The 12,151-nt window shown below is 35.4% G+C and overlaps 1 protein-coding gene across 5 annotated transcripts in view; it reads right to left on the reverse strand.

The window, feature by feature from the left end:
* Window positions 1–3,589: 3,589 nt before the first annotated feature.
* Window positions 3,590–12,151, reverse strand: part of WDR11 (WD repeat domain 11) — a 72,653-nt gene continuing 64,091 nt past the window's right edge. For 2 of the 5 annotated variants that reach the window (XM_073354200.1, XM_073354199.1), the window contains exons 22-29: window positions 11,508–11,615; window positions 10,362–10,533; window positions 9,825–9,920; window positions 8,638–8,803; window positions 7,582–7,679; window positions 5,803–5,948; window positions 5,268–5,350; window positions 3,590–4,085 (exon numbers count right to left, since the gene is read on the reverse strand). In XM_073354200.1, coding sequence (XP_073210301.1) covers window positions 3,931–4,085; window positions 5,268–5,350; window positions 5,803–5,948; window positions 7,582–7,679; window positions 8,638–8,803; window positions 9,825–9,920; window positions 10,362–10,533; window positions 11,508–11,615 — 1,024 coding nt within the window. In that variant the 3' untranslated portion in view covers window positions 3,590–3,930. Of the gene's footprint in view, window positions 4,086–5,267; window positions 5,351–5,802; window positions 5,949–7,581; window positions 7,680–8,637; window positions 8,804–9,824; window positions 9,921–10,361; window positions 10,534–11,507; window positions 11,616–12,151 lie in introns of those variants that run through there. The other 3 variants (XM_073354202.1, XM_073354201.1, XM_073354204.1) reach the window with 2 other exon arrangements.

The following is a 12,151-nucleotide window of genomic DNA, read 5'->3' on the forward strand; positions in this document are numbered from 1 at the left end:
ATTGCAACATAATATTTTATAATGCAACTCTAAAGGCTTGCTTATATTAAAACACAGTTGTTAAAGAGTACACTCTGGACATTTCATTTAATCTTAAAACAAGAATGTTATCATTGATGTAGGAGCCATTTTTAAAATAGTTTGAACTTCATTTGTTTTATCACAGGATCAGGCGATCAAACAACATAGTTTCAAATTAAAATCTTACTACAGCTGTCCCCCAACATTTATGCAAACAGAAGAGTTTCTCTGATTCCGAGAACGGTAGCTGGGACTGAATGAGCTTCAGACAACAGCTGCACAAATTTAAAAAAGCTTATTTGGTTATGTAGAGTCATATACAAGTAATTCAAAGAGCTAAAAAAATAGACAACTTTTCATCCAATGAGACTAAAGGCTGTCTTCAACGGGTGAGAAAGAAGGGATCACTACTGTAAGTCTACTTGTGTTCTAAAAAGTGTATTTTGCAGGCTCCCCATCAAGACACTCAAACAGCTTGGTCAGACTCCTTAATTAGAGGCAGGGGTTTTGGTCCTTCTGAAGTAAATTTCAAAACTGGCAAAGGGCACGCGTTCAGAAAACCAACAGCAAGCTTGATTTGATATAAAAAAGCTGCTAGTTATATAGATATTCAAAGAATTATGGAGCATATTTGTTTGCAAACTTAATTCCTATATGTTTCTTCACTGTTACTATGGTGCAGCAGCATCATACTTAAGGCTGTGTTAGAGAGTTCTGTTTTGATGGGTGCTTTAAATCTTTATTTTGTAAAAGTTTCAATGAAATGACAAAAACCAAACACACAGAATATAGATAGCAAACACCATTTGAAATTCTTCATGGAGGTTTGATAATAAAAGAAATACAAGAAACAAGATACAAAAAACAAGAGTTTAAAAATCACCCATTTTGGCAGTTATTTGATTGGACAATCTCACTTTTATTTGTACCATTTTGCAAGAAATCTCACACGCTCTAGGACCTGTCCTTTGGCCACATTTTGCTGTACTGATTCTAGAATCTCAGTTACACATCAGGAATATCAGTCCACAACGTATTTTACAGTATTTAAGCCATAATGTCAAGTTTGTTCACCAAAATTAACTCAACGATTTTTAATTTGACAAAGAATCTGCTGTGTTCGGAATGCTGTCACTCACTTGTAAGGGCGACACACAGCACACCAGAGTGAGAGTCCTTCCCTCAATACCCCTGAAACCTAGACAAAAGTTCTCTGAGCTCGGAAAGAAGAGACTAGGAGATTAGTGACAGAGACCTCAGAGTGTTACAGCAAAATAACTTCCCAAATGCATGAAATGTGTGACAGCCAGATGTGCTGATCTGTTGATATAATCGATATCAAGGCACATAGTCATCATTAAGCTTTCACGTTAGAGTGCAAATTTTGAGGAAGCTGAGGTACATAATGCTTTCTGATATTGGTGGGAGATGGAAGTGAAAGCCTTATGAAGTGTTTGAGTGTGTTACTGCAGTGTAGACAACAGAAAGGTGTAAAGGGATACACATGTCTTTCCCCTAACTTCTTTCCATGCTTTTAAGGTTTTGAGTGGATGGGGTGTGTCCTACTGTAATTTTAACCGAAAAAGAAAAAGGAGATACAGGCAGCGTTCGGCTAAGTATAGTGATTGCAATATTTTTGAATTAAATCAAACACACCACAGTGGTTGTCAGAGTATTTTTTAATTACATTCTGTGACTGTGTTCATATCCAAATGGATTTTAGGAATGATTTTTACACTGTCCATAATTTGTGCAAAAAGATAACAAAAATCAGGTAACCTTGTGCAAGATGTACAACCTTCATACTTAAAAACGAAGCACACAGAAACACATCCAGTAGGAGGAAGGCTTTTTCAATAAGTTTTTTTTCATAACATGAAATCACAGATTTAAAATTCAAACTGTACACTAAAGCATATGCAGAATTTTTTCAGAGACTTACTGAGAAATGCCTATAAGGATTTGCCTAAGGACAGATTCTGATATGCTTACTCACACTGAAAAGAACATGAGTAATTCTGGATATACTCAGTGTAAGTAAAGGTGCCAGAATTTAATCCTTAGTAGTTACATTAACTTTTTTTCAACTATGAGTCAGGCAAAATAAATGCTTAAGGCAAATTTTATTGTATATATTTTTCAAAGCTAACATAATTATATGTACTTGGTTTATAATACACTAAAGGAATGTACATTATGGTATGTGGAACATGTGGCAGGAAGAAGTCAGATACGTTATAGTTAAAACATTCAGTTTCCTGTTTATAGAAATGTTTTTCTATTTATATAAAACCCACCATGTACTGAAATTTTATCATACATGCCACTTTGGCTTACAGTTAAAAACGTTTCTGGAGTTAGAGATGTAAACAAATATGGAGACCTGGGGAAATTTTATGTTCTGTTACTTTTAAGGTGTAATGCATGAAGTCAAAACAACTGCTGAGCTACCACTCTGAAGATTTAAGTGCTTTGCTTCTTTACAGCATCACCTATTAAATTAGTTAGTGACAGTAACTTAATTTTAAGTGATTAACGGTTCCTTAACTGACATAGTTTCAGTATCCTTTACCTTCATTTTGTGAGTCCAGTGTCACAATCCAGGCAAATCATATTTCAGCAGACTTCTTGTAAAATGCTTCTTAATCCATGCAATCGTAAAATAGATATGTTTGCCACAAGCAACAGTAATGCAAAGAACACGGTCAAACAAGCAGCTAGGATGTTCTGGAAAATACCCTATGCTGAGGCTCAAATACTGTATGGCTGGCACAGCAATCAGGAGCAGAGATGCTGCCAGAGGCATTATCTGTTACGTTAAGTCCTGTCAACCAGGGGATCCCTCCTCACAGTAAGGTAGGGAATGACATACTGAAGTCTATACTTCGTTATTCCGTAAAATGCTTTCTCTACCAACTGATGATGGCAGCACATTCAACAGCGAACTACGCCACAATAGCTCCTGAACCACAGAAGAGGCGCAAGAGCATGCGTGTTAGCAGCCCTTTCTCCTAGTGATCTTGAATGCTGTGGAGAGATCCTGCCCTGCAGCTTGTGTGGTAGGATCTTTTCCTCTCCTTTTAATCTTAAGAACTGAACAGTACAGTGCATGGCAGCATTTAGTCCTTAAGGCATGGAGGAGGTTCACATTTAAAATAATAAGGAATGGAATGCCTTAAAAATTATAACCACACTAATGCGCTGAAGAAAACACTTTTTGATGGGTTTTGAAAAGTTAAAAAGGAGAATTTTGTAAGTACTTTTTAAAGATTTCTTGTCCTTAAAGTTTTCAAAGGTAATATGCACAGCCCACTTCGAGAATGTCAAAACACGCTGCACTTAGCCAAAATAATTATGGGGCTTGGGCAAAAATTATGGTTTTCATGGCAAGAAAACCACTGCATGTTTTTGTGATTTACATTTATTCCTTGACTAATTTTTCTTATTAATGTACAAAATCCATAATATATGCACATAAACTCACCTATGATCAATTCCAAATGTCTATAAAGGTCTCTTAAAAAAGTAAAAGTAGCCCTCCCTCAAATTTAACAAATCTTTTAGCAAATTCTGGAACCTTGATCTCTGTGCCTAGGATCAAAAAGTTAAAAGCATTTCCAGTTCTATGATTTTTCAGATGTTTCTATGCCTCTTCTCAGAAGTGAGGATAATTAAAAAAAAATCTGAGATAACTTAAAAATAAATTCTGTCTTAACTAGTTCTTATCATTGTCTCCACATACATCTTTTAAAAAAAGTCTCGTCCAAATGAAACATCCTATATATATGATCCCTAATGTAATGGTCCAAGAGAAAGGATATTTTCATACAATGGAATCTCATTAACCTTGGAAATGTAACTAACAAATACCCCATCGGATGGAAATCTTATATTTTTATGACAAAGTTGTCACTCTTCAGTCACTTCCTCTTCAGGTTGTTTAAGCTCATTCAATAAATCTTTACCAGATGCTCCTGCTTTTGAAGCAAACATAATAGCACCCTGTTTAAAACCCAAGGTCTTCAAACTTCTGGCATAATCCGCAAATACTACATGGATTAGTTTATGTAAATGACGGTTAAGGAAAACAGAAGTGAGAGATAATGGAGAAGGCTCAGAACCAGGCTTCTCTTATACCAACCCCTGTCTAAGCAGGAAATACTGAACACTGCTGTTAATCACTTGTTCACTTCTGGAACAAGATACCAAATATCATCTAAATATAACCTCTATGCACAAATTAAGGCAAAAGGCCTAATGCAAATGATTTACAAATAGCTGCTCAGCACCATTTTTCCAGATCGTCTAATGGCAGCGAATTAAAAACAGCAAAATTTTGATGAGGATCTATGGAAATTAATTTGAACACCCAGATACAACAATACAAAATTTAATATCTTGTCTGGACATATTTGAGTTTTCTTATGGTACACAGATCCCATTTTTAGCAAACAGACTGCAAGATATTGGCAATAAAATAATTTGGGATGATCTATAGGACTCACTTGTGGCTTTGTCAGCTGGGAGCACCCAGGTCATCCCAAAATTCATGTAAATAAAAATCTTTATAATGGCTACAATTTTCAAGATTCAACACGTTAGCAGAAGTATACACTGGAAGAAACAAGTTCTCAGGTGGATTTTTTATTGTTAAGCTTTCATCTCACACTACACTTCGATTTATAACTTACATAATTCTTACAAGCTCAAAACTGATGATCCTTTTAGTAAAGGAAAAAAAAAATATTCTTACCAGCACACACTGCAGGGGAGTGTGCCAAAAGACCTGAAATTCAATGTACATTGTGGCGTACAATTTTTAAAAAGATAACTGCCTTATTAGCCTAGCTAGCTCAACCTCGCTATGTGCCCAGCAGTAACCAGCAATTTAGCCCAAGTTCCATCAGCATCAACACTCTGCCATCTGCTCCCTTCTCCATTCCCAAATTTAAAGGTGTGAATTTAGGTAGTAGCATCCATAGGTTTGCTCTTATTCTTGCTCCCTTGTTTGTTTCCCAGTGCCACTGATTTAACAGAATACAGGAAGAGCCTGGTATTATGATTTGGGTGTATATTTTCTCTCCACGCATTTTCTTATTCTGTTGTTCCTTCAAGAAGTGCAGTACACACCCTGGGGGACATAATTATTAGGAGTTTCTTTTCCTGTACAGACTAGCTGATTTTTTTATATATATAGATATACACACACACACATATACATTCACCGTATGTCTTTTGGAAAAGGATATTTGTAACTTCATTAACTTCAATTGTGCCATACTTCAGACACACCTCAACAAATAAGGCAGCTCTATCAAAATACCTCATGCTGTTGAAAAGAAAAACAAACAAACTGTTAGGACAGGAAGATTTAAAAGTTCAAACCATTTTGATCTGGCTTACCTAACTCTATAATTCAAGAGTATTCAATGAGTTGATCTTTGATGCTAAAGTTTTGAAAGGACAAGGTTCAATTTACTAGCTCTGAGTAACAGCTGTTATAAAATGTTAGCACTTGTTTAGATGCTGGCACCTTTAAAAGCTGCTGAAAATTTAAAATGCCAACATGTTCCCTTGAAATTACAGAAAAAGCATCAGTACAAGCACATAGACAAGGATGACATGCTGTTGAAGTAACTGTCAACTAAATAAAACAGAATGAATTGTTCAAAAAATGAATTAAATGTAAGTAGTTCACAGAAAAACACACATTTCCTGATTATACGTTCAGCTGACAATTTTGGACAAAGCAGTGTAGAGAATGTGCTCATTCAGTTCTACCTGTGCAGCATCTCTGCAACTCTTGTAAAACATCCTAGCGATAAGAGGACAAGGATGGCCTTGGATTTCTGGTTAACTTGGGGAGAGCAAAGGTGATCAACCCAACGTTTCAAGACATCAGCACACTCCTCTGAATTCAAACGAACCTTTGGGAGATAAAGAAGACCCAAGTCTGAATGCAACAACTGCTATATAACGAAAGAAAACATTTCCATGACAAGCCACGTACAAGTTTACTACATGATTTTATCTGATTGTAACTTCATTACAACTCAGCAGATTCTTACTCAGAGTTTCTCTCAAGTTACCACTTCCCAAATTCACTGGTCCCTAGAATGGTAATAATGAGGAAAATGAGAAACACAAAAAAGTTCTCAGATTACTTAAACCTTGACATAGGAAATCAGGCTTGCTTGCTATGCATTCCATTACACGTACCCCTGACGGTATGCAGAAGTCTTCCAGGGGGTACATCAACTCATCTAGATATTTGCCTAGTTTTACAACCGGCTACATAAAGAGCACTTGTGAAGTCAGTACCAACTAAAATTTCATACAGTGACTTGTTTATACTGCTCTGTATACTGTACACTGAAATGTAAGTACAATATTTATATTCCAATTTATGTATTTTATAATTACACGGTAAAACTAAGAAAGTAAGCAATTTTTCAGTAATAGTGTGCTGTGACACCTTCGTATTTTTATGTCTGATTTTGTAAGCAAGTAGTTTTTAAGTGAGCTGAATCTTGGAGATACGCAAGATAAATTAGCCTCCTGAAAGGGGTACACTAGTCTGGAAAGACAGAGCCACTGTACTAACAGGATTCACTGCAATCAAAAGTGTCAAGGAATTAAATACAATGGGAGAAATGTCAACTTCTCCTGAAGATCTAAAAAACCAAAACGGGCAAATAAAAATGGGACTCATCGATTTGGAAAAATCTATATTGCCCCACTCCCTTACCTCTTACCAGTGAAATAGCTAAACAGATTGAAATTTTTATTACTTTAGGATAGACACCCATGAAAGTGAAATATATTATCTTTTTATTATTTTATTTTTTTCCAGACATTAAAATAAATCACATAAGGGATATACAATTTTACAAAAGAAAAATGTAGACAACAATCAGAACAGGTTATTAAAATGTCTTTGACAAATCTTTGGTGACAAACTTGAAAACTGGGAATTTTGACCATTGTTAGTCCCCAATCCTACAATCTGATCCATGCAGGTGGGCCTCTGTGCCCACAGGGAGACCTTCTGGGGCTCCCTATGGGAGAAGGTGTCTGCCGGCAATGATCCAGTTGCAGGGTTGGGACATTATAGCTTAATGCATTGGAAAGAACTTTTCTCATTGATATGTTTCTGAATTGATACTGAATGTTCTTCAAGTCTGAAGGACCTTGAAATCCACACTAATCTCTATAAATATACGTCTTGAGGCAGGCCTTTTATGTTCACAGTTTAATTTATACTTATTTTATTTCCAATGTTCTGCAAGCTGTTGAAGTAAAGAAAATTTCTTTTACTACTAAGTAAAAGATATAGAGATAGTTACAGGTGGCATTGTTGACTAGGTCATGGGAAAAAATGTAGACCGTAACCAATGAATATAATAACAAAGTCATCAGTGTACTTTAGTTGCGAGCTAACTGAATCATTGACAGTATATAAACAAAACCAAATGCCACTGCAGTTTAAAATAAGCCAAAAATTGATGCAGGGCTTCTTTGTACTATCTGGGTAATAATCTGGATTGAGCAATTACATACTTTTGCAAGCCATGCTGCACGGTTCCATTCTCCATAGGTTTGCAAATAACGACACGCATCAGCAGCTTTATCTATTAGACTGAGCAACTGCACTCCCTCTGGAAAATAGAAGTAGATTACCTAAAACTTGACTCTTAACTAATGGGAAAAAAAAGAAGTTGCTATTTAAATGCAACAGATCCCTCAGAAAGGGCCACTTGCTGCCTCTTGGGATACAGGAGCTCCACAAAGTCTCCAGTTCTTAACACCCACCTCTTCATGCATTGTAGAGCTTTGGAGCTCTGAAGGTTATCCACGACACCATCTCCCTTTGCCTTACATGACATCTGCAGAGCTTAGAAATGCTCCACAAAGTTCTAACCTCTCCTCTGCTTCTCTTTGCCTCAAACAGACATGCTAAGGAGATCATTGGACCATGTAGACTTAATCAGTGTCACAGAATTATACCAAACAACAAGCTCGATTTCTGCAAATCATCCTTTAACTTTTTTTTTTCAAAAAGTAGCCTAGGCCCTAAAAAAAAAATATTAACAAAACAGAGTAATATGCTTAAGAAATGTCTAATCACCTATAAACATAAGTAGTTCCACCACATGACTTCAGAAATTCTAGTCACCTTACAACAAGCATCTATTACATGAGGTAGAAAAACACAAAGATACAGTTCTAAGAGCCTATTTATATATTAATGGGTTTGAAACAAACTGAAATATAGAAGGCCTTTCATTTCCAACCTGTGTGTTTTAATTTTATCCAATAAATATGCTTTTGTTTTCATTAGGAATGTGACAGCAACCTTCTTTGGGATTAGCAATAAATTGCAAACAGGTTCATTTCTGGAATATGGTTTGCAATAAAAAAATAGACCGACTTGTTCAGCCTTCTTTTGAAGTACTTAAAATTATGTCTAATGCTTTTTGTACATCTGCAAACCCTATAAAATAAGCACCCTATATGGTTTACTGTAAAAAAGAGGCTTTTTGTCTAACCGTATTAATTTCCATAATAATTATCAGTATTGATTGCTTACAAACAAAATGAAAACACATATTTTACCTGCTAGCTTTCCATTTGCTATCATGTTGGTTGCTACCAGTTTAATGGTGCTTTGAGAAGGACCTGATGAAGTGACCGTAGTGACCAAACATGCCTTGAGTGAATCACAGTAGTAATGTGGGTTTTCTGCATTTGTCTCTAATAATAGTTGTACTGCTCTGTCAGTCTGGTGAGAAAAAATCAAATTACATCATCTTAAACCCCCCCCCACTTTTGTTTGGATGTTTAAAAAAAAAACAAAAACAAAAAAAACAACAAACAGTTATAGTAACAGAGATAAAAGGAAAAAATCTATTTTTTCAAGTTTGTATACTAACTTGACTATAGTCCCAATTCAAGATAGCACCTTATTTAGGACACCACTTAAGCACACATGCTCTGAATAGGGATAGGGTTAAAACACACGCTTAAGTGCTTTCCAGAAAGAGGGCCTACATAGGAGAAACAATAAATTGCGTATGCAGTTTTCCCTGTTTGTGTGGTCTTTCACAGAGCAACGGAGGAAAGAAAAGCAACTTAAAAAGTAGGGGTGAGATAAGACTGTATAAGCAAAGAAACTGGTCAGATACCCAAAGGGTGGCACCTGCAATAACCTAGCACATTTTTTTTGAAATTCACTGTATTTAAAGTTGATAGGTTAACAAATTATGGAGAAATATGAAAGGCATTATGTATACTTAGTAAAATCTGATTTTAGGCTGCACTGGTTGTGTTGGTATATTATCTCTTTATTCATGTCAAATCTTTTAGATTTGACAGGAGTCATTGACACCACTATGTCTTCTTGTAAACTTGCATACCAATACTAGCAGTTTTTCCCTGCAAATACTAAGCTATCTGAGCAGCTTGATTATTTTCTTTCAGAGAACTCAAAGGGTAGTGTCTGTTTGGTCATCTGACTGAAGAAAGATCCACGTGGAGTTCCAAAAGAAGGATGGGTGTTGAGGTGATTTTCGTATTTGGATGACACTTAACTCTGTTTCCATTTCATTGGACCCAGACGGTGCAGTGGAACAACTACCCAGCTGTCTAGCCAAGACTGGGTCTTGCATGTAGGCTAGCTTGAAGAAACTCAGCCTAGATAAGATAGACATAATGTTGTCTGGATAGAGGAAGTATTGAAAAGAACACACAAAACCCACAGAAACAGGTAAGGGACATTACAAACAAACAAGCCACCCACAAACCTGCCCCAGGAGAAGAAGCTGGTCAGCACATTTCCTGGTGTGGTCATAGGTTGATCTTTTAACTTCCTGTAGATGTACCCTTTCAAGCTGAAATTTCTGCAGAGAAAAATTAAAATGATTACAAATCTGAGAATAAACTAGCTAATATATGAAATATATATTTTTATATATATATATATAAATATACTTTTCCATAATATGAATTAGAAACACCTGCAAAAATATGTGATCTTAAAATATATATATAAATTTTAAGTACATACAAATGATCTTATAAGCCTATGATACTATTTATTTATTAAACCACAAAGAAAGCCCAGCCTTTAAATAGTACTGAGTGCTTTAAGTTCAAATAACAAGTACACTGAGATAAGGGTAAAACTCCATTATTAACACACAGTCATGCACCTTTTTCTTTGAAATAAAAGTGAGGCACTTATATGTAGGAGCTTTAAATTCAAAAGGGAAGAAATGCTCGTCATTTTGTTGATTTAGTCACACACCTACTAAATATTATTTATAAACGGTTTTCAATACCTGGAAGTAGGAATTTTCACACAGTATGTCATAGCATATATCCAACGGGTTGATTAATTTTTCTTGCAGACTATCTGTAGTTTTTGTAGTTTGTGCTTTTTCCTGAGAGAAACTGTACAAATAATGGGAAGCAACACTCCAAAAATGCAGTTCTGATTCATCCCCATAGAGTCTGAGAAGTCAAAAACCAAAATGAAGCAAACCCTACCATTATACATTGTAGCTACAACATCAGACTAGTTTAAATTCCCAGCACCCCCCAATACAATCACTTGTAACCATAATACTTATTCATTGTAGATTTTTTTCCACATACTACTAGTAATTGTTCTGTATTTTAAAATAATTTCTTTATTCAGAGAATAAGGTACATTCTTTTTGGCATCACAAATATTGTGGGTTACCAATAAGACTTATATATGACATCACAAACAATGATCTCTTTTGAAATATGTTCGACAAACTAGGAAGTAGCCAGTTGGAGGAAAGACTTTTACAAGGTTAGTTAAAGCTCAGTAAATCTCTCCACAAACTAGTTTAGCGAAGGCATTCAGAACTTAATCTATCCTCAACTTAATTTTCTGGGTTGCTTTACGCTTCACCAGGAAAAAAATCTATCATAAAAGCTTAGAAGCAACTAAAAAATGCAGAACAGGTTAAAAATTATCATTTGAGCAGAGCAACAACATGACAATGGTCATGGAATTAAAAAAGAGCCCCACTTTCTCTTTTCCTTTGCTTGCATATGGGCCTAGGTTTTAGGTTGTAAACTCTTTGGGAGAGAGATTGGACTCTATATTCCAGTAAAGTACCGAATACACTTTTGGGCATTGTACAAGTAACAACTACTATTTCACTGTGGGTACGGTCGTTTCTTATACCTTTCTAAAATGCAATTCTGTTCAATCACGTTAAAGGAGTCTTTTCACTGTAATATAAAACTCAGTGGAAATACAAATAATTCACTAAGATAATAACTTAGACCCCATCCTTGAAATACATACACATTCCTAACTTTATGCACATCATTAGTGTCATTCATTTTAATAATACTATATACATGCTTAAAGTTAAGCACATGTGTAAGTGCTGACAGGGTCAGGATTATTTAGAAAAACCTTTCGACTTCATCTGAATCTCTGTTACCTTGCAATCAGTAAACATCTCTGCAATAGAGTAAATTCAGGATCAAGCACAAGTTTCTTGACGTCACTGCAAAAGCAGAAAGCCATATCTGATCTGTAATATGCTGTGCTGGATTTTTAAAAAACAAGTACTATATATTACATCTAGGAATTAAAGTTTACAAACGAAAACAAGACTTATTTCTTCTTGTCGGACAAGGAAAGTAGAAGCTTATCTCATGCTGACCTGAACAAAGGCCTCTATCAAACAATATTTCATCACGGCAATAGGAATTATACCAAGTTTAAGTATGTCGAAATCTTTACAGGAGCAATTCACTGTTTATCAGTTTTAATAGTTAAAACCAGTCTGTCAAGAATGCCTTCTGACTTACATGTATTGCAATAAATGTGAACTACCAGAAGAGTATACCTGAAGCTGTAATATTGGTTTGCAGCAATTCTAAATATTATAAAATTAAATTAATAAATGTCATAATTATGTAAATATAATCTGTATGGTGTCACTGGACAACAAATACATCTATTATAAATCTATGAATTCAGGTTTTGCATAAATTTTTCTGCATACAAAAGAAAATTAGCCTTTTTTTTGGGTAGAGGGGAGGAAAGGGGAAGAGCTTCCAGTTTCTTGGCTGCAAAGGC

This window comes from Lepidochelys kempii, chromosome 7, assembly GCF_965140265.1.
Source record: "Lepidochelys kempii isolate rLepKem1 chromosome 7, rLepKem1.hap2, whole genome shotgun sequence".
NCBI lineage: Eukaryota > Metazoa > Chordata > Testudines > Cheloniidae > Lepidochelys > Lepidochelys kempii.